At 37.4% G+C, this 22853-nt stretch overlaps 2 protein-coding genes across 3 annotated transcripts in view; one reads left to right on the plus strand and one right to left on the minus strand.

The window, feature by feature from the left end:
- The first annotated feature begins 364 nt into the window (after positions 1 to 364).
- On the plus strand, positions 365 to 17975 carry SATL1 (spermidine/spermine N1-acetyl transferase like 1). Its single transcript, XM_004436760.3, has 6 exons — positions 365 to 1344; positions 4842 to 4893; positions 14584 to 14664; positions 15082 to 15183; positions 15768 to 15808; positions 16725 to 17975. Exons 1-6 carry the CDS (start codon positions 604 to 606, stop codon positions 16893 to 16895), a joined length of 1188 nt encoding a protein of 395 aa, XP_004436817.1. The 5' UTR covers positions 365 to 603; the 3' UTR covers positions 16896 to 17975.
- A 1854-nt stretch (positions 17976 to 19829) lies between these two features.
- Positions 19830 to 22853, minus strand: part of APOOL (apolipoprotein O like) — an 87762-nt gene continuing 84738 nt past the window's right edge. For both annotated transcript variants that reach the window (XM_014792369.2, XM_087427665.1), the window contains exon 9: positions 19830 to 20387. In XM_014792369.2, coding sequence (XP_014647855.1) covers positions 20299 to 20387 — 89 coding nt within the window. In that variant the 3' untranslated portion in view covers positions 19830 to 20298. The remainder of the gene's footprint in view (positions 20388 to 22853) is intronic.

Here is a 22853-nt window from a genome sequence, read left to right on the forward strand (position 1 = left end):
GCCCTGAGACTCCTTCCAGCTTCTTGCTTCATCTTCTTAAGCTCTTGGAGAGGAGGAAATAAAGTGGTGGTGAGGTGGGCCCCTGCGTTGCCCCTCCTTCACCACACGGGGGAGCACGTAGGCACGTAGATACGGGCATTGTGACCTCATCACTATGACGCAGTGACTGTGCAAGGGGGTGAGACGGTAATACTCCTCCAGAGTCATTTTATTCTTCCCCTCCCTTGGGGCCTGTTGCTGAGGAAAGGCCAGATGAAAACCTGAAACACAGACAAGTCTACTGCTGTGATTGCTGGTGAGGTCAACTCCAGCAAATTGGAGGCATCAATAATCTTCTTTAGGTAGCCCTCTATTTTTCCCATTCTCATCTTGATAGAGGCCTATCTTGAAGTACGAATCAAGTTGAGAAAAACCGGAAACATCCTACAGCCTCCCATCACAGCACTAGAGTTAAGGGCTCCTGTTCCATCAAGATACTTTGTCACTGGCCAACCAGTTGTCTGCCAACCCAGCACCTGCCAACCAATCCTCGTGGCCAACCAGTCTCAAGTCAACCAGTCTGAAGTCTACTCCTCAGGCCAACCAGGCACGAATCAACTGGGCATGAACCAATCAGGCATGAACCAATCAAGCTTACCAGACATGAATCAACCAGGCACCAGCCAGCCCAGCACGAGCTTACTTGGTATGAACCAACTGGACATGAACCAACCGGACACGAATCAACCAAGCACAAGCCTACCTGACACCAACCAACTGGGCATGAAACAACCGGGCAGGAGCCAATCCGGCATGAGGCAACCAGGTATGAACCAACTAGTCCCGAGCCAACCAGGCATTTGGCAACCAGTCATGAGCCAATCATGCAGTAGCCAATCAGGCATGAGTCAACTGCAACCGTACCCGAGTCAAGCCAGCACAAGTCAACCATATGCGAGGCAACCAGGCCCAAGCCAATTAGGCCTGAGTGAACCAGGCATGAGGCAATCATACTCGAGCCAATCCAGCACAAGTCAGCTAGGCATGAAGCAATCAGGCCTGAGCCAATCAAGCATAAGTCAGCCAGGCACGAGCCAATCAGGCATGAGTCAACTAAGCCTGAGGCAACTAGGCTGGAGCCAATCAGGCACGAGTCAACCAGGCCCAAGCCAATCAGGCACAAGCCAAAGAAGCAGGAGCCCAGCAGGCATGTTGCAACCAGGTCCTTGCCAACCAGGCGTGAGGCAATCAAGCTTGAGGCAACCAGGCAGGAGCCAATCAGGCACGAGGCAACCAAGCATGAACTCTTTCCGAGTAAGACCTGCGGAGGCTCGAGACTGCCCAGAAATCCTGCGCCTAATTAAAGTAAGCTGCTTTTTTCTTATTCCATGGAGGTTTGTGGTATTAGTTTAGGGCTGAGAGGTATAGGCTGGGTTTGAATCCTAGCTCTGCTAATTATGACCCATGTACACAGCTGTCTGGAAGTTACTTAACCTCTCTACACTTCAATTTCCACATCTAAAATCAAGATCATAGTACTGTCTGTACTATGAGACTGTACTATGAGATCTGTACTAAAAGACTGTTGTAATGATTCATTAACATAAAATGATTACACATAAATTGCTTGACTTACAGTAGGTGGCTCAAAAAGTCATAGGGGAACCAATGCATGGAAATTTCAGGGGCTTAATGTGTTGTCGCTCCTGGGGAAATTTTAACTTTAAAAGAGGATCTTAGAGAAAAGAAATGCTTAACTGAAACAAATGATTTATGATAAAATTTCAGGTATTAGTGGCTAAGATTTTAGAGTAGGGAGTCTCGTTGCTTTTAAGACCACACCCACATGTAGAAGCTAATGATTGACTGCCCAGAAAACAATATTCATCCTCAACAAGTTTTCCATACAGTTCTTTGACTTTTAAAGTCCAACCACAAACAGCCTCAAGGAGTCCAAGGAGCTGGATTAAAAATTTCTGATTTAAAAGTTCTTTTTAATGGTTTTCGTGGAAATAATTCTAGTACAGTAAAGGGGACAAACTAACAGCCATAGTTCCTGTGCTGGAGTTCTGTGGCACTCAAGGCAATCATTTATGTGATGCACAGTGGAAACAATTCTATAGAAAAGCCCATATGAAAGCAGTAGCCGAGATTTTTAACGGAGTAAATATGTGGTTGGAACATGGCACAGATTATAGATAAGGAAACCTTATAAAAGAGTTTTGTAATGAAAATGTTTCCATCTACTAGTATGTATATATTTATTCAGGCCAAGTTCTGTTCCTTTTCATCACAGAATGTGTTTTAATGGCCAAAATAAAATAACAAAAGTTATCTGGTGAAATCCATCTGTTGAAATGATACTTGGCCCCATTACAGATCTGTAAGAATTGGATTATCTATCCTTCCATGCCTTTCATTGTATTCTATACCCTACAAGTTCCCCCATCATTTCTCTAACTGGCATTAATCTGCATGATTAGCTCATCAATCAAAATACTATGCCCAACGTGTTAATTATTCCAGAAGCACGTTTTTCTAGGTAAAAAATAATTTTAAAGGTTAATAATAATTCTAAAGGTAGCGTAGTATCTGACACTCAGTTGGCAATTAATAAATTTATTATTGAATGACAGTGAATCTCTCTATTCGGAAAACTTACCTTCCTTAGCTTTCCAAACAGTGCCCGTTGCTATCACCGAGGGGAAACTACATCACTAGACCCTCCCACTTGAGTGAACCTGTATCTGTGGAGTTCCTGATCATGCTTACTTCTGAATTTGCCTCATGTACCTGAATAGACACTAGAACTTTCTTGGGAATAATTTTAATGAATATTCACAGTAGAAAAATAATAGAAAAGCTCAATTACCTACTCTGCATCATAGACATGAATGTAATGATTAATTAGCTTTGAGCTTTATGTTCTTCTCTAATACATAGATGTCCATTTGTCAACTTCTGTTTATTGCTAACTTTGCAAAACATTCTCTTTTTCAAAGAAATTTATGAGAGTTTGCCATCATAGCAATTTATTCATTAGCTGAGTACTTTGCAGGTTTTATTTACTGTCCTGCCTTTAAAATCCTTTCAAGTATCCTCTGTATGCACCTGTTTTATTCTATTCTTAATCACCACACCACAGCATTATTTGGGAATCTAGTCATTTCATAGCTAGGCAACCATAACTTCTTGTTTACCAGACTTGCCATTCAAAGCCTTTTATTATGGTGATTCTCAAAGTGTGTTTTTCGGACCATTGGTGATCCACAGGTAAGTGCTGTGTACTACTAATATCTGATTTTTGTTCATTGTACAAACACTGAGTACATATTAGAGGAAGACCATGTGCTAAGTACTATAAAGGATACAAAGATTATTGAATTATAGTCACTGCCATCAAGGAGCTTACAATGTCTTAGGGGAGGTGCTCTACTCAGCAGCCCAAATGCTCAAAACTCCATTGGGCTCTGGTTGTATTGAGAATAAAATCCAAATTTCTTACCAACACTCTACGTAATCTGGCCCTTGCTATCTTCTTTATATATTTTACAAGTTTTTTTTCCATTATAAATTTAATGCAATTCCAGTAAAAATCCCCAAACTTTCACATGGAAGAATAAACATGTGAGTATTTCTAGAAAAATTCCAAAATGAAGAGTAATGAGGGGAGATGATCCCTACCAGATATTATAAAGCTGTAAGTACTTAAAATACTATGGTAATCTATTACCGTAGATGCAGAGATAGATCAATGGAACACAATGGAGAGTTCAGAAGTTCTCTTAAGTATGTATGAGAATGTAGTATATGATAAATGGGACATTTCAAATCAGTTAATAAAAGACGAGTTACTCGATAAACGGTGTTGGAACAATTGGGGGGAAAAGATAAAGATGGAATTCCACCTCACTTCTTACACCAAAAAAAAAAAATAAAGTTAATCAATTATTAAGATTGAGAACTTAAAACAGATTGGTGTTTGCCCGAGGTGGCGGGGGGTGGGGTGGGGGAAATGGGTGAAGGTGGTCAAAAGGTAAAAACTTCCAGTTATAAGTTCTGGGGATGTGATTAATGTATAGCATAGTGACTATAGTTAACAATACCATATTGTATATTTGAAAGTTGCTGAGTGTAGATCTTAAAATTTTCATGACGAGAAAAAAAGTTATAACTTTGTGAGATGATTGATGTTAACTAAACTTACTGTGGTAATCATTTCACAATATATACATATATCTAATCATTATGTTGTACACCTTTAACTAATACAATGTCAAATTATATCTCAATAAAACTGGAAAAAATAAAATTAATAAAAATAAATTAAGAAGAGAATAAGAGTGATTGTTTTTATAATCTGAAAGTGGGGAATGCCTTTCCAAGCATGAGATCCAAATCATGAAGAATTAATTTGAATGTGTAAGAAAATGATATAGTAGAAAGCCAAATAAACAAAGTCTAAAGTTAAGTGGGAAAAACACCTCACAGGCAAACATGACAGACCTTTCTATGAGCTTTTTTTTTTTTTTACATGGACTTTGTGACATCTACCTTAAATGCTCAGAAACCCTTTTGGCTTTACTTCCTCATTTCTGGTTGTATTTATTCAAGGCTAGTTACCTGGACAATTGAACTCCATGTGAGTGAGGTATCAACATCGTTAATCTTCTCTCTGTATGTAGTCCAGTGTTGCATGTACTGTTTTAGATTTCAAGTTTCTAGATGACTGGGGTTAAGACTGACTCACATTTATTACTGCCCGGGACATCATATGTTAATAAATGCTCAATAAAAACTTCATGATTATCTTAAGAATTTCTTAGTAAACCATAGACTGAAAGTTTTCTCTACTTTGACAGGAATTGGCTGCCTGTGAAAACATGCTAGATGCAGTGAAGTTAACAGCATTGGGTAAGATGTTTTATGGTATGTTCAGAGCTAGAAAAAGAAACATGACATAATGTATGCACACAGTACTACTTGTACCTAGATATGTGGAAGCTTCTATCCTTGGTACACAAAGATGATGCCATTAATAGTATCTATATGTACAGGACCTAAGTTTGATAAGCTTTGTTGGCGCTCCACTGTTTTATATTTTCCCCATTTTTTAGTATGAAATTGACAGAGCTTTTACATCTTTACAGCTGCAATAGACCAACTAATTTTCAAAATGTAAAGGAGAATTATAATTGGTCAATAAAGTATAACTTAATGCCCAGTATGTTGGTAGTAGCTTGATAGGATGAAACGGATAAAAGCAAAATGACTTAACCTATTTTCAAGATATTTACTACATTTTGGTAGACAGCAATATTAATAGGATAGGCTAGTGTTTTACAATGAATTAGAAATTTTTAGGCAGAAAATATGAACATTAAGAGAAGAGATGATTAAAGTTGGAATTCCAAATAAATTTAAGGATCAACTTTACCATTTCTGTGAAAAGGGATGTTTGACTTTTGATAGGGACTACATTGAATCTTTAGATCACTTTGGGTAGTATTGACATCTTAACAATGTTAACTCTTATCTATTAACACGAAATGTCTTTTAATTTATTTAGGTCTTTAATTTCTTTCAGCAATGTTTTATGGTTTTCAGTATGCAAGTATTTCACCTCCTTGGTTAGATTTATTCCTAGGTATTTAATTATTTTAGGGGCTATTGTAAATTGAATTGCTTTCTTAACTTACTTTTTGGTTTGTTCTTTGCTGGTGTATAGAAACAAAACTGATTTTTGTTTGTTGATCTTGTAGCCTGCAACTTTGCTGAATGCATTTATTAGCTCTAGTAGCTTTCTTTTGGATTCTTTGGGATTTTCTGTCAATAGGATCATGTCATCTGCGAATACAGATCATTTTACCTCTTCCTTTCTAATTTGGATGGCTTTTGTTTCCTTTTCTTGTCTAATAGCTGTGGCTATAACTTCCAGTACAATGTTGAATAACAGTGATGAAATTGGGCCTCCTTGTCTTGTTCCTAATCTTAGGGGAAATGCTTACAGTCATTCACCATTGAGTATGAAGTTAACTTTTTTTTTGTAAGTACCCTTTACCATGTTGAGAACTTTCCTTCTGTTCCGAGTTTTCTAAGGGTTTTTGTCATGAAAAGGTGTTACATTTTGTTAAATGCCTTTTCTGCATCAATTGAGATGATCATGTGTTTTATTTTTCCCTTTGTTCTGCTAACATGATGTATTATACCGATTAATTTTCTTATGTTGAACCATCCTTTCATTCTTGGATAAATCACACTTGGTCATGGTGGATGATCCTTTTAATATGCTGTTGGGTTTGATTTGCTAATATTTTGTTGAGAATTTTTGCATCTTTATTAATAAAGGATATAATTTTCTTTTCTTGTGAAAATGTTTCTTCCTCTTCGGTTTTTTTGGAAGATTTTGAGAAGGGTTGATGTTAATTCTTCTTTCAATGTTTGATAGAATTCACCAGTTAAACCCTCTGGTGCTCCCTGACTTCTTTTTTGGGAGATTTTTAATTACTGATTCAAACTCTTTACTTGTTATGGGTCTGCTCAGATTTTATTTCTTCTTGAATCAGTTTAGGTAATTTGTCAGTTTCAAGGAATTTGTTCATTTCTTCTAGTTTATCTAATTTGTTGGTGTACAATTCATAGTATTTACTTATAATCGTTTTTATCTCTGTTTGGTCAGTGGTAGTCCTGTTTCATTTCTGATTTTAATTACTGGAATCTTCTCTCTCTCTCTCTTTTTTTTTTTTTTAACTTTGTAAGTCTGGCTGTCAATTTGTTGATCTTTTCAAAGAACTAACTTTTGGTTTCATTGATTTTCTCTCTTGTATTTCTATCCTCTAGTTTGTTTATTTCTGCTCTAATCTTTCTTATTACCTTCCCGCTGCTAGCTTTGGGCTTAGTTTGCTCCTTTTTCTAGTTCCTTAAGGTGTAAGTTTAGGTTATTTTGAGATCTTTTCTTCTTTTTTTTGTGTAAGCATTTAAAGCTATAAGTTTCTCTCTGAGCACTGCTTTCACTGCATCCATAAGTTTCATACGTTGTGCTTTCATTTTCATTCATCTCTGTTTTCTAATTTTCCTTGTGATTTCTTCTTTGACTTATTGGTTAAGAGTGCATGGTTTAATTTCCACATATTTGTGAATTTCCTAGTTTCCTTCTGCTGTTGATTTGTAGGTTCACTTCATTGTGATTGGAAAAGATACTTTGTACGATTTCAGTCTTTCAAAATTTATTAAGACTTGTTTTGTGGCCTAACATATGGTCTATCCTAGAGAAAGTTCCATGTGCACTTGAGAAAAAATGTGTATTATGTTGTTGGGTGGAGTGTATTGTATATTTCTGTTAGGTCCAATTGATCTGCAGTGTTATTCATATACTCTATTAATTTATTTATCTTCTGTCTGGTGGTTAACACATTATTGAAATTGAGGTATTGAAGTTTCCTACTATTATTGTAGAGCAGTCTCTTTCTGTCTTAATTCTGTCAATATTTGCTTCATATATTTTGGAGCTCTGATGTTTGGCGCACAAATGTTCTATCTTCCTGGTGAATTGACCCTTTTATAATTATATAATATCCTTCTTTGTCTCTTGTAACAGTTTTTGACTGAAAGTCTATTTTGTCTGGTATTAATACAGCCACCCCATCTCTCTTTTGGTTACTATATGCATGAAGTATCTTTTCCCATCATTTCACTATCAACCTTTATGTGTTTTTTAATCTAAAGCGAGTGTCTTATAGATAGCATGTAGTTGGATCATGTTTTTTTTAATCCATTCTGCTGATCTCTGTCTTTTTTTAGAGTATTTAATCTATTTACATATAAAGTATTATAAGGACAGATTTCTGCCATTTTTCTGTTTGTTTTCTATATGCCATATAGCTTTTTTGTTCTTCATTTCCTCCACTGCTACCTTCTTTTATGTTTAGTTTATTTTTGTAGTGAAATGCTTTGATTCTCTTCTCATTTCCTTATGTGTATATTTCATAGATATTTTCTTTGTGGTTATCATGGGGATCACATTTAACATCCTAGTTATAACAATTTAATTTGAATTTATACCAGCTTAATTTCAATAGCATACAAAAACTCTTCTCCTGTACATTTCCATTCCCCCATTTTATGTTATTGATGTCAGAGATTACATCTTTATACATTGTGTGAACAAAGAGTCCATTGGAGGAATCTGGTAGCTCAAAGTGTAGTGGCTTTTCATTGGCTGAGTTGTGACAGTCTCTCACTGACTGAGCTTCTTGCTGGTGAAGAAGAAGTCTTTCTTCTTTCTGTTTGGCTCTGCACTTGACATAGGGCATGAGAGCTTCCCCATTTGGCCTCCTGACTCCATTTTAATAAGGTTTCTGTTTATTAATTCCCACATTTCCCCTTTTTATTGAGATCTTTCTCTGAAAGCATAGCTGATCAAGAGTCATTTTTTTTGTTTTGTTTTAGCAGCCTTTTGTCCCTTGATGCCAAGAAGGACATTTCCTGAGTGTCATGTCCCACACTGGAGGAAAAGTACATGAATTAGAAACCTACTGTCGCCACATTGAGTAATAAGGACACACAGAAGGGAGAACTCTCAGGCATTTTTCTTTTCTAAAGTCCATATGTTATCAAGATCATAGGCATTAGAGATCACCTGAAGAGTGTGGTATATATACACAATGGAATACTACTCAGCCATAAGAAACGATGAAATCCAGCTATTTGTGACAACATGGATGGACATTGAGGGTATTATGCAAAGTGAAATAAGTCAGAGGGAGAAGGTCAAATACCATATGATTTCCTTCATTAAGTAGTAGATAACAACAACAATAAACAAACACATAGAGACAGAGATTGGATTGGTGGTTACCAGAGGGGAAGGGGGGAGGGAGGAGGGTGAAAGGGATAATTCAGCACGTGTGTGGTGATGGGTTGTAATTAGTATTTGGGTGGTGAACATGATGTAATCTATGCAGAAATAGAAGTATAATGATGTACACCTGAAATTTATACAATGTTATAAACCAATGTTACTGCAATAAACAAAAAATTAAAAAAAAAAAAAAAGACTTACATCATCATCAAAGATTTGGCAGACAACCTTCCAATAGGCCTGGTCTGAACATCTTGGGAAAGCTGTCTCATCAGGTGTTGTCTGCTTCAATTCTGGGAAATCTTTACTTTTAAGTCACCAGATGGTGTGCAGGTCCAGTCAGGGTTTGGTGCCTTCCTTAAATGTGTCACATGAATCCAAGAGTCTATTCCCTTGAGTTTTGCAGCACAAGGGTTGGTTAATAGTATCTGATAGGGGCCTTTCCAGTGAGGTTGAAGAGAGTCCTTCTGGAGGTGTCTTTTCTAATAGCCAAAATCTCCAGGTTGCAAAGTGTGATTCTTAAACATCTTTGTCTCCCTCGAGTGCACTGTGAAAAGATTGCTCTACCAAAACATGGTTATTTTTAATAGGAGCAATTCAGCCATTGCAATATTAGGGTATATCTCTTTTTATCAGCCATGAGTCCAAAGAGGCAGAAGCCAAGTACATTGGGTGTCCCGTGACTATCTCAAATGGTGAGAGTTTATGAGTTCCAAAGGGGATGGATCTGAGATTTAGAAGGACCAACAGCAATGCTTTTGGCCAAGGTATTTGCAGGGTCTCTATAAATTTTGCCAATTGAGTCTTAGTAATGCCATTAGTGTGATCAACTAAACCAGAGGATTGAGGGTGGTAAGCACAGTGAAAGTGTAAAACTAGCTAAACAGTGGAGACTTGCCAAAGTACCTGACCAAATAAAATGGGTTCCTCGATCACTATGAAGTTCAAGAGGAATTCCCCAGGTAGAGATAATCTTTTCCAAGTACTTTAGCCACAGAAGAGGTAGTAGCCTGTCTGCAAGGGAAGGCTTCAGTCCAGTGAGAAAACATATAAACCATGACTAAAACATATTTATCTCTATGAGATGGAGGAATGGTATGAAAGCCATTTGCCAAACCTTGAATGGTTCATCAGGAAGTTTAAAATGTCCAGGAGCAGTTCAAACAGGCTTCTCTGGGTTGTATTTTGGACAGGTGGACAAGTGAGGGAGGTACTTTTTATGGTCTTGTTAATATTCATTTCCCCACCAATATTGATTCATGAATGCCATCATTTTGTCAGTAGACCAGTGGTTTAATGCATGTACAGTGGTTAGGAGTGGAAACTTTAGAGTCTCTAATGGGACTGAGTTGTTATATGGTCCCAACCAGAGCTTTCTCCTTTTATCAAACCAACAAGTGTTGAATTTCTAATCTTGTTTTTCCTTCTCAGAAAGTAATTGTTGGGCTTCTCTAGCCAGTTTTTCTAAGCTATCATTTGGTGAAATATCCCTTTGGACCACGAGAGAGGTTTGGCTGTTGTTGGCTCCTTTAAGGGCTGCATACATTGTGGAAATATCAGCAAGGTGATTTCCTTTAGCTTCCAGAGAGTCAGGTTTAGAATGCCTTGGGATCTTAATAGCTAAAGTGGCAGGTAAAAGTATAGCATCCAGTAATTCCTAAATATAGGGGCCATTTTAATTATATTTCTGCTGGAAGAAAGGAAGCCAGATTGCTTCCACAATATTCCACAATCATGAACTACTCTGAAGGCATATCTACTATCAATATAAATGTTGGCAGTTTTGCCCTTGGCTAAAGTACAAGCCCATGTAAGAGTGTATAATTCAGCCTGTTGGGCTGAAGTAGCCATAGGTAAAGGGGCTGCCTTACAATATCAAAAGGAATTGCAATAGCATACCCAGCACAATATTTGCCATTGTCACCTTTTAAATAAGAACCGTCAGTAAACCATGAGCACTCAGTGTTATCTAAAGGAATTTTCCTGCAGATCATCATGAGGAGAAAGGACGTGATCCATCAGTGTCAAAAAGTCATAAGAGACTTCGTCGGTAACGGAGGGGAGAAGAGCAGCAGGGTTAAGGTTATTATATAAAAGAGTTATGTGAGAAGCAGCTAACAACAGGATTTCATGGTAGGTATGGTGGCTGACTGAAAAATGCTTAGTGTGATGAGAATTCAGGAGGGCTACCATAGCATGAAGTACAAAAATTGTTAAAGGGGATCCCACGATTTTTCTCAGTGGCCTTAAGCAAAGGGCACTGGCAGTAATGGCTCTAAGGCAAAGGGAGTATCCCCTTGCCACAGGGTCCAGTTGCTGGCTATAGTACCCTCTTGGTGAATGGCAGTCCCTGTGTTTTGTGGCGAGTACCCCAAGGTCATTCTTTTCCTTTTCATATACAAAAAGGAAAAAGGGAATCTGATAATTGGGATGCCCAAGGGCAGGTAGGTTCATCAAATTCTCCTTTAAGGCTTTAAAGGCTATGTCTGCCAGTTCTTCCCATAAAATTTGGATGGGGTTGTTGTTCTAATAATACATGCAGAGGTTTGGTCATAAGAGACAAATTTGGTATCTGATTTCGGCAATAACCAACTAGCCCGAGAAAACCTTGCAGTTGGCACTTAGTTTTGGGTTTTGGGAAACTTAGGACACCATGAAGCCTGTGTGGATCTAAGTGTAGCCCTTCTTCTGATATAAGATGCCCTAAATTTCGAACCTGGGTTTGAGCAAACAACAATTTATCTTTGGCAACCTTATGTCCCTTTCAGGCTAAAAGCTTTAGGCAAATGGATGTTGTCTTCCTGTGAGGAGTGTTGGGAGGGAGACTAAAGAAGCAAATCATCCCCATATTGCAACAAAGTAGAACCCCTAGGAAACTTTATATCATCCAGATCAGCCTTCAGGATTTGTGAGAAATAAGAAGGGCTCTCGGTAAAACCCTGAAGAAATTGTTTTTCTTCCTAAGTGAAGGCAAAAAGATATTGACTAGCTTCATCAACTGAAATGCTAAAGAATGTACTGCATAAATCAATTACCATAAAGAATTTGCTTCCAGTGGGAATGGATGTGAGTAGCGTATGAGGGTTAGGAACAACAGGGTGTTGAGGTATAACGATGTTGTTTATTGCTTGGAGGTCCTGGACAAACCTCCATCTTCAGGCCTTGGGTTTTCTCACAGGTAAAATAGGAGTATTACAGGGACTAGTACAAGGGATAATGAGGCCTTGAGCCTTGTAGTCCTCTATCATGGGCTTTATACCTTGAAGAGCTTCTTTACTTACAGGGTATTGATTAATTCTGGGGAGAGGTTTTGAAAGATCTATTCGAATCTTGATGGGAGGTGCACTGTGAATTTTACCAATATTAGTTGGAGATTTTGCCCATAAGAAGGGTGGTAGCTGATTCAACAGGAACAAATGATCAGTGTTTCCAGAATCAGCGCTAGTATCATTGGAGACAGAGGAAATAAAAGATGTCAGAGAGTCATTTAATTCAGTTGATTGGCTGTTTTGATGACTACTGTCAAATTCTAGAATTATTTATTTCCCCCTTTTGGGAGAAAGAAATTCTGGCATACTTTTCCAAGAATCTTGGTTTAATAGGGGATTGGGGCAGAGGAAATAAGGAGAAAAGGGTGTATGTCTCTGAAAGGGCCTAAACAAAAGGCAATAGATTCAGAGACAGGAACCTGTTGAGGTTTATTAGAAATTCCCACTATTTGAACTGTTTTAGTACTCCAAGGCAGGGGCTGCTTTATAGTAGTGGGGTTGAGCACTGAAAGTGTAGCTCCTGTGTCAATTAGGACAGAAAGAAATTCATCTCCAATCTGGAGAAATGTTTCTCTGAGCCGATTAAGAGGGAGGATTGGGAAGAGCCCCTGTACTTCCTTGGAGCCCCATCATTGAGAATTTGGAGAACATTGGAAAGGCTGGTTAGAGGGCTGAAGGCACTTGAAGTGCTTAAATTTGTAACAATTTCTTTTCCAATGTCCTGGCTGTTGGCAATAATAGCAGAAGTCAGGAGATTTTTTGGTTTTGTTTAGGGGCCTTCATTTACTGGAGTTGAAGAGTAAGAATTTTAGCGGTCTTTCTTTTAGGTGACTCATCTAGAGTACAAGAGAGTTGGTTTGCCAGATTAACTGAATCTGGAGTGGACGTAGATTCCCATTACATCCTGATCCTTTTTACTAGAAGGGAAAGATCCCAGTTCAACCCATTAATAAATGTAGAATTAAAAGCTACTCAGGTGGAACCAACATCTGAAAGAAGACCAGTTTTTTTTTTAATAAAACAATCTGAAGTCGATTTTAATAGTCATAAACAGGCTCATCAGGTTTTTGCACAAGGCTGAATTTTGTTCCAATCAACAGGCTTTGGGAAAGCCTTAGGAGTGTCCAATGTAGTCATCTAGTGATTGCCTGAGCCTGATTGATTATACATACATTTCAGCAGGTTGTCACCTGGTTGTAATTCTAGAGACCTTTCAGGATTTTCCCAATTAGCAGTTTTCATCCAATGCTGAGCCCGGCCTTCACTGACAAGCGTATGAACTAGCTGATGTAAGTCAGAGAACCCAGGTTGGCAAGTTTGAAGGACTATATTAAATTCCTCAGCAAAGCTGTGAGGATATTCAGTTACTGTGGGACAATCTTTGACTGTGGCTCGCAGTTCAGCTTTACTTCAGGGAATAAGAAATTAAGGGTTTAGCCTTTGGATCCTCAGAAGGCTTAATTTTAAAGGGACAGGTTCTGATAGTTTCAGAGGAAGAGGGAGTGGGGAGAGCTTCAGGGAAAAGGGGAAGTTCGGCGAGAGTAAGTACAGGGGAACTGAGGGTATTGAGGAGTGTAGGTGGTATAGAAGGGAAGAAGGGATATGGTGCCAGAGGCGGAGCCTGGGCATGAGGAGCCAGGGGAGAGGAACACGAGGCTTCAGAGGCTATTTTATCTTTCTTTAATCATTTGTTTGCCTCAGTTAATCTTAAAATTTTATTTTGCAAAGAGGCAATTTTAGACTCCTGGTAATGTTTGGAAGCCTCAAAATACCAATCAAAATAGGCATTCTATTTAGTTTTGGAAATTACAGAGCTATGGTTGTCCAATTCGGTTTTAAGAAAAGTAAGTTAGGGAGTTCAAAAGTTCACCACAATGGCCACTGGTATTCTAAATTACTTTTGGTTAAGTTGGTCCATTCAGTTAAAAATGTGCATTAGGAATGAGGGCGGTTTTTAAACATAAAATTAGCCAGGGTCCCTGTAGGGGGTGCACCCTTAAAATATTTAGATAACTGGGATCCCATTTCTTAGAAGTTTTTCTCTAGAGCAAAGGAATAATTCTTAAACAGCCTAAACAGCTTAAACAGCTTGCAACTCCAACAGCTTGAATAGCTCAAACCACCTGCAAGCTTAATGCTACCCAGTCCCAATAGGAATAGTCTTGATTTCAGTAGCGTGGACCAAAAGTTGAATCCATGCAGCTCCAATGGAACAGTTTGGTTCCAAAGGGAATCGGACTGAAGGTTGATCAACACAGTTCCAATGAAACAGCCTGTTCCCAAGGGAGTCAGGCCGAAGGCTGGATCAGCACAATTTCAATTGGAACATGCAGCTCCCAAACTATTCACTTTAGGCAGTTTCTGCCAGTACAGTTGTACAGGTCAAGAGATGAATTCCTGGGGCTGCCCACTCCACCATCTTCCTTCTCTCTACTGTAAACTTTCTAAAATATTGTATGTGAATTGCTATTTCAGATTTACTCAGGGATGGCTTTGGGGACAATCCCCTTTTCTACTGCTTAATTGCAGAAGTACAGAGTCAACAAAAACCATCAGGTAAAATAAATCTTCCTCCTCTAATTTAATCTTCCTTCTCTAGCCTGAAAACAAAGTATAATTTAGTAGATTATAATTACTATTAAGCAGAGGAGGAGAGTATAAGTACATAAACTCAGTTTTGTTTTTTAAAAATGAAGATGTGTGGTATGTACTTATGTTTTGTATATGCATAGGAAAATAATTTTGGAAGAATATATTCCACAGTGTTAAAAGATGGCTTATCTCTTAAAGGTTGTATTATAACAGACTTAAACCTTTTACATTACACATTTCTGTATTGTTTGACATTTTCCCCAGTGAGCTTTTACTACTTTAGTAGTTAAAAAAAATAACAAAGATGTTCCATTTTGGAGGAAAGAACTTTCTAAGACTCAAAGCATTAACCTCTTTGTACCTTCTCTTCCTTCTACCTAGGCAAAGTAACCATTGGATTTGCCATGTACTACTTTACATACGACCCCTGGATTGGCAAGTTACTTTACCTAGAAGACTTTTATGTCATACAAGCTTACCGAGGTCAAGCTACATTTATCGTATTACTTATACTTTAAAAATGGAAATAGTATATTTTAATTTAAGGAGGAGCGATAGGGCTTTAGTATAAATATGGCGTTTAACTTAGTTTGTGTAACTCATTTCTATTTCATGATCCTAATCACTGTCCTAGTTAACTCTGCATATGGTGAAGACACAATCATATTAGGAAAAGATTTTCTTATTAGTTCCCATCAAGGCTCGAATAAGCCAAGTTATCATAGCTATATTTGTATCTTTAAAAAATGCTTTTACATTTTGGGTTGGTTTGTCTAGAAAAGACTAAGAAGTATACTGTGTGATGATAGTGACAGGGAATCAGTTCCTCTCCAGTGATCTTTAAAATAAATCTAAAATCTTTTCTACTACCTTTGGAACCACATTTCAATTAGGAAAAAGAGACATGAAAAACATTCACGAGTTGAGTTTCAACACAAGCTATTAAGAATACATAACCACCAGATACAGGGTTTTATATTTTATTTCTTTTAAACTAAAGCAAGTAACTTGTTAAGTGGAATTTTTCAACTTAAACAGTTTTTCATTCTGCATTATCTATTTAAAAGGTCTAGGTATTGGGGCTGAAATGTTGAAGAGGCTAAGTCAGGTATGTATTCTTTTTGTGATCCTTTTCTTCATCAAATATTATTATTTAATAGGGCATAAATTAGATGATTTATCTCACCATCTGAATATAACCTAAAAATGTACTTAATATTTTTATTCCAATTAAACTGGATTTTCAAATCAGACACTCATATAGGTTATATTTGAATTACATTTAATTAAAAATTGATTTCTGTATAATCCACATCCACACTATACACTTATTTGCTATAAAGCAGAAGTAAGCAAGACGAAGATTAGAAGCCAATTTTATCCATAAAATAGGCCCACAGTATGAATATGAGAATAGTATAAAAACAAGATCCTTTTGTATTTTGGAAACACATATGAGAACTTTAGGTAAACTTTTTCTATAGAACAAAGAAAAAAACAGTGAATTGGATTTATAGAAAAACCAATGAGTGGACTTTGCACATCAGTTTTGGATTTTTTTTTTTTTTTTTTTTTTGGTGAGGAAGATTAGCCCTGAGCTAACATCCGTTGCCAATCCTCCTCTTTTTGCTGAGGAAGATTGGCCCTGGGCTAACATCCATGCCCATCTACCTCGACCCTATATGTGGGAAGCCTGCCACAGCATGGCTTGATAAGCAGTGCATGGGCCCATGCCCGGGATCCAAACCTGCGAACCCCAGGCCACCGAAGCAAAACATGCGAACTTAACCACTACGCCACTAGGCCAGCCCCTCAGTTTTGGATTTTTAAAGAAAGGGTTTTAAAATTCAGCAGTAGGACTTTTTTCTTTTTACAGCTTTAGAGAAGTCCAAGAGATAACTATTGTATTATTATTTGAAAGTATTATACACACACAGTGCCCTATACATAGTCGACCTTCAATAAAATAAATGCGTTAATGAAGACTATACTTTCAAGTAAAAGTAATCTCTGTTTTTAAGCAGATAGCCATCAGAAGCCACTGTAACTGCATGCACTTTCTTGTCGTCATTTGGAACCAGGCTTCTATTGACTACTACACTCGTCGAGGGGCTTTAGACCTTTCCTCTGAGGAGGGCTGGCATCTGTTCAGGTTTAACAGAGAAGAACTCATGGACATGGCAGGGGAACAGTGAAAGATGACTCATCACAACTTGTCCCAACAACACAGGCTCCCACATTTGAATGTCACCTGAGTCCAACAAAAGTTTGACTTTGAGTGTTGTACAATACAGCAAGTGACCAAACTCTGGTTTGAACAGATCTTTTACTTTGAAACATATTTTGCAGATACAGTCAACTCTCCATTATCCAAAATAATATACTAATGGCTAGTAGCAGAGCTGATGATTCAAGAGTAGATAATTCAAAAATCACTTATACTTGGCTTTAGGATATTTATTTTTTGCCTACCACATCTCACTAAATTTAAGATGCTTATATTTTCACATCTTAACATATCTGACATTGGGATAACTATAATGACCAACTGGCAGTACTTTTTTCTTAGCGGTAAGTAATGTGTCTTAGATTTGATGAAAAATGAGTGTGTTTGATTATAAACAGATCTGAGGTACAAAAAATTTACTTAAAATACTGAAGCTAAATTATGAAGAGCTTACTTATGAAAAACTAGTAAATGAACTGCTTCCCCACCTTGAGCAGCTCAAGTACCACTGCCTCCTTGACATCATCCCAGAACTACATTCCATCTCTGAACATCTACTTCTCTTTGGTTGTACCTATCTTAGGGCAGATACTACATATAACACTGTATTTGTACATGTTTCTATCCTTTCTAGTAGAATATAAGCCCTTTGATAGAATTATAATTATTTTTACATCCTGTGTTACAACCAGCACGGTAGAACATATAAGTTCCTACTATGTACCAGGTATTTTGTGGGCATAAAAGCTACAGAAAGATGATTCAGTCATACCCACAAGGAGCCGTGTCTGTGAAAAAAATACTAGTTTTAATTTTATAATAAATTGTATGGGCTATGATAGCTATAAATACCAAGTGTGAGGGAATATAGAGAGAGCATCTAAATCCTACCTTGGAGAACTGAGAAAGGTGACACTGGAATTGGGTTTGAAGAATGAACAAGAAGTTAGAATATAGAGCAGGATGAGACAGAAAAAAATTCTAAGATGAGACACCAGCATAGGCAGAGAAAAAGAGACACAAAAGAACAAAGCATGTCCAAGAAGCAAGTGCTATGTTACAGATAAAATATAACATACATTGGCAGCAGGGTGGGTGGGGAGAGAGAAGATAGGATTAAAGTTGAGCTGGGATCATATATGAAGGGCCTTATATGTCATACTAAGGAGTCTTGATTTGATTCTGTAGGCAATGACGAACCACTGAAGTTTTCAGAAAGACAACTATCCACAATAGTTGTTAGACAACTATTTCATAATAATATGACAGATGGGTTAGAAGAATAGGGTAGCAGACACTGTATGTTAACTCAAACTCAACACCCATTCCAAGTCCCTTACCCCTTGCCTTCCTCATGATAGAAAAAAATATGTTTTATGTTTTGCCAATCCTCATTGCGCTAAGTGTGGCTACATGACAAGTTCTGGTCAAGATATAGACAGAAGTCTTTTGAGAGGGGTTCTAAGAAAGCATTTACTTTTCTGATAAAAAGAGGTCAGAAGCATCTGGTACACAGTTTGCCCTAACCCTTCTTCATGCTTTGAATGTGTATATGCTCCCCATAGGTACAGCAGCCATTTTGTGACTATGAGGTGATAAATCAACATGCTAAAGAGCAGAGTGGAAAGAGAAAAAGTCTAGGTCCTTGATGGCACCAATGAGCCACTGTACCAACCCTGTACAACCTAATTCCAGACTTTAAATAGACTCTTATTTATTTAAGCTAATGTTACCTGGTTTACTGTTACTTGCAAATAGAACACATTCTGAAGTGACAGGAAGCAAGAGTGATGGCAGGCAGATTAACCAGAAGGCTACTGTAATAATCCAGGAAAGTGATGATAAAGACTTAAATGAGAACAAGGATTAGAGAAGGTAGAATAGGTTTGAGAAACAGAGATTAGGGCAGAGAGGTAGAGACTATTTAGTTTTAGGCATATTGACACTGGGGATATCTATGGGGTGTAAGGTAGATAAACTAATAAATAACTAGAAAGAAAGGTCTATAGCTCTGGAGAAATATAGGAGCTGGAAATGTAAATAATAAGGACATATAAATGGTAGCTGAAGTCAGTACAGTATGTTGAATGAAAATGAGAGAGCATATAGAATGAGAAAAGAAGACTAGGAATGCAACCTGAGGAGCCTGAGCATTTAAGAGAAGAATGAAGAATAACAAGGGAAGCAAGAATAACAGAGAGAAAGGGGAGGAGTGAGTTTCAAGAAGGGAGTGGTTGAGAGTCAATAATTACAGAAAATTCAAGCAGATATAGAGGCCAGGGTGTTTCAAGTTAGAGAGGAATTGAAAGTGAGGTAGAAAGAAAGTGACATTAATTCATTTGATGAAGTACGGCAATCATAGGAAGGAGAAAGAAAAGATAGCTCTAGAAGAAGAGGCACGGTTAGGTAAAGGTTTTTGTTACTGTTGTTTTTGGATAAAGAAGATCTGAAGCTATTTAGAGGCTGAGGAAAATAGATGAGTGAAAAGAGAAACCAAAGACTGAAGATTAAACAGGGCACTATGATATTGGAAAAGATGGGCAGGAATGAGATCAGGAACACAAATAGAAGCATTAGCCTTGGAAAAGGGGGCTGCATGGATGAAAAGAAGTAAGTCTTTTGAAAGGAGATGGGAAGAAGTTGGGAATGGTCACGTCTAATATCTTATTTTTTTTAATGTAATAGGAGACACAGTCATCTTTGGCAAATATAGGAGGCTTGGGAATAAAAGGTCTGTAATACCTCTCCTGGGGAACAGAATAGGAAACTACCTAGGAACTAGTAGGACTGCTAAGCAGCCTCGGGGGTCCCATGTAGCATATGGTCCTCTTAAATAGAGTTATTTTTGGACATTTAAGAGGAGTTAACATCAATAAAACAAAGAGACAAAGCCAAGCTCAAATGTCATAAAGTATGGATATTTTATTCCAGCTCTGGGAAATGAAAAAAAGGGGGCAGGAGGAAACACATTCTTCCACACACCATTCTAATTTAGCTGACATTAATTCAGAAAAGCTAAAGCAAATACATATGTGTATGTGTATAAATATTTATATATACACATACATATTTTTTCAGATTTTAGTCTCATCAGTGTTCATATATTCTATTTTTTTTTCATAAACACCATTAAAAGTCATCAAATGCATCCTAATACTTCTACCTCTGCCTCTTCATCATTTAATATTGTTTTAATTGTGTACATAGTTTGTGTTTTAATCACTTATGTGATTGGTCAAACTGTACATTAGAAGATGTAAGGGAAAAACCTTGGTTTAAGTTATACTCGATGCGTCACAGTTACCCATCACATGATGTTTTCATCATTATTTGCAACTTCACACATCTTGTAGTTCTCTATGCAGACTATTTCAGCTTCTAGTGCTGTACATATCTACATCTTCTGGATGGGACTGCCCGTGATCCATGAGCTTGGGGTCAGGCATAAACTGTGTAGGACCTGATAAAGTATTAAAACGAAAAAAAAATTAGTCATTCATTTAACAAATTTATTGTTGGTACTGGGAATACAGTAGTGAACAAAACAAATAAAAACCTCTGACAACATGGACCTAACATTCAAGTTGGGCGAGACAGACAATAAATCAAGTAAAAGACATATCAGATGGTGGTAAGTGCTATGCAGAAAATAAAACAGGGAGGGGCATATGGAGTGCTTGGGTAATTTGCAATTTTAAATAGGGTGGCCAGGGAAAGCCTTCTAGAAAGCTGATATTGAACAAGAACTGAAAGAGGTGAGGGTATGAGCCCTGCAGATATCTGAGGAGCAGGCAGCAAGTATAAGGGACCTGAGGCATGTCTGAGGAACCACAAAATGGCCATTATGGCTGGAACAGAGTAGGCAAGATGTGGTGATGGTGGGTGCAGTGAGACTGATAGGAGACATGATCAGAAAACAGTTGAAGGCTAGGCCACACAGGGCCATGGTAAGGTTTTTCTTTTTTATTTTAAGTGAGATGAGAAGGTACTGGACAGTTTTAAGCAGAAGAGTGACATGATTTTATGTTTTTTAAAAGATCACTTTTAGCCATGGGAAGAAGAGACTATAGGGGAACAAGGGTGGAAGCAGGGAAACCAGTTAGAAAGCCATTGTAGTACTCCAGGAGAGAGATGCTGATGACTTTAATTAGGGCAGTGGCAGTGGAGGTGGCGAAAAGGGATTGGATTCTGAATAACTTCTGAAGGTAGAATGGACAGGATTTCCTAAACGGATTGAATATGTTGTGTGAGAAAGACTCTTTAACTTGAGAAACTGGAAGAATGGAGTTTATGTTTACTGAGATAGGGAAAAATGTGGGAGAAGCATGTTTGGGGGAAGGCAAATGAAGCGTTAAGTTTTGGAGGTGTTAAATTTGAATTACTAACTAGACATCTGAGTACAAATGTTGAGTAAGCAGCTAGACATCTGAGTCTGCAGAGTGGAGGAGAAGCCTGGGCTGGTTTATAAATTTTACAGTCCTAGCCTATATATGGTACTTAAAACCATGGGTCATATAGAGCGTCAGAGAAGAAGTCCAAGGAATGAGCCCTTTGGATACTCCAACGTTTTGAGATTAAGAAGAGAGGAAGAATGTAGCAGAGAAGACTGAGAAGGAACAGCCAGTCAGTGAGGTAAGAGAACCAAGAGCAAGTGAAGGCCAAGTGAAGAGATTGTTTCAAGGAGGAGGGAGTAATCACTTGTGTTAAAAGTTACTGATGGATTCCAGAAGATAGAGATTGAGAATGGACTCCTGGATTTGGCAATGGGTGGATCAATGGTGATCTTGATAAGCTGACTGTGTGCCAGGCAAGATGCTACGTAATTTTCATGCATTATCTCACAATACCACCATGAGATAGATGATATTTTTATATTATCCTTGTTTTACAGATAAGGAAATTTAATTTAGACAGGTTAAGAAACTTGACCAATGTCACTCAGTTGATAAGTGGTGGAGCCAGGATCGAATCCAGGTTTGTCTGACCTCCAACACAACAACCCTCACTCTTCTGTAAAATGGGGGTTAGAGTAGTAACAATGTCATACAATTATTTTTAGTATTCAATATAATAATGTGCACAAAGTGCTGCATATAATACCCTGTGCATGGCAAGTAGGAAAGAAACAACAATTTTTATATTTACTTTGTGACATAAGACTAAAAACATTTTTTCAGAAATCTGTTTTTATTTTAAATATTTTTTTCAAAATCTGATTCATTTTAAAATGATTTTATTACATTTTGGAAACACACCTTTTTTCCAGAGGATTTTAATTTCTAGTTTTATGATGAAAGCAAAGGGGAGAAATAGATTTACATACAATGATTTATTTTACACCTATCTTTTCAGAAACATTTTTTATAAAGTGTGATATACCTATATGCAACTTCACCACCAAATATATTAAAAAACAACCAGATCATAAATAATCACTACTGATGACACTAATATAGTTCTCCATAGGATAGAGAATCTTAACCTGGGGTCTTTCTGGGGTCTGTGGATAGAATTCATGTGATCTATGAACTTGAATAGGGAAAATTTGTCTTTATTTTCATTAATTTCTGACTGAAAATGAACATTTTCTTCAATAACGAATGTAGGCAACAAACAAAAATAGCATTAGGAGTACCCTAGATTTTGTCACTAATAGAAATCACAGATATTTTCATATCACACTGCAGTTGCAGATATCTAGAAATAGTTACACTTACCACTACTTCAAAACCATGGCCTTCATTAGATCTGTTGTTAGATATTGTTGTTTAATAAATTTAAGGAAGCTCATATATTAGTATGTATATTATTTTATGCATTTAAAAACATTATTCTGAGAAGAGGTCTGTAGCACACAAAAAAGGTTAAGAAACTTAGTGGTTCTGCTTGTCCTTTCTCAAATGTATTCTTACTGCCACCTGGTGGA

This window comes from Ceratotherium simum, chromosome X, assembly GCF_057802395.1.
Source record: "Ceratotherium simum simum isolate JZ-2026a chromosome X, ASM5780239v1, whole genome shotgun sequence".
Taxonomy (NCBI): domain Eukaryota; kingdom Metazoa; phylum Chordata; class Mammalia; order Perissodactyla; family Rhinocerotidae; genus Ceratotherium; species Ceratotherium simum.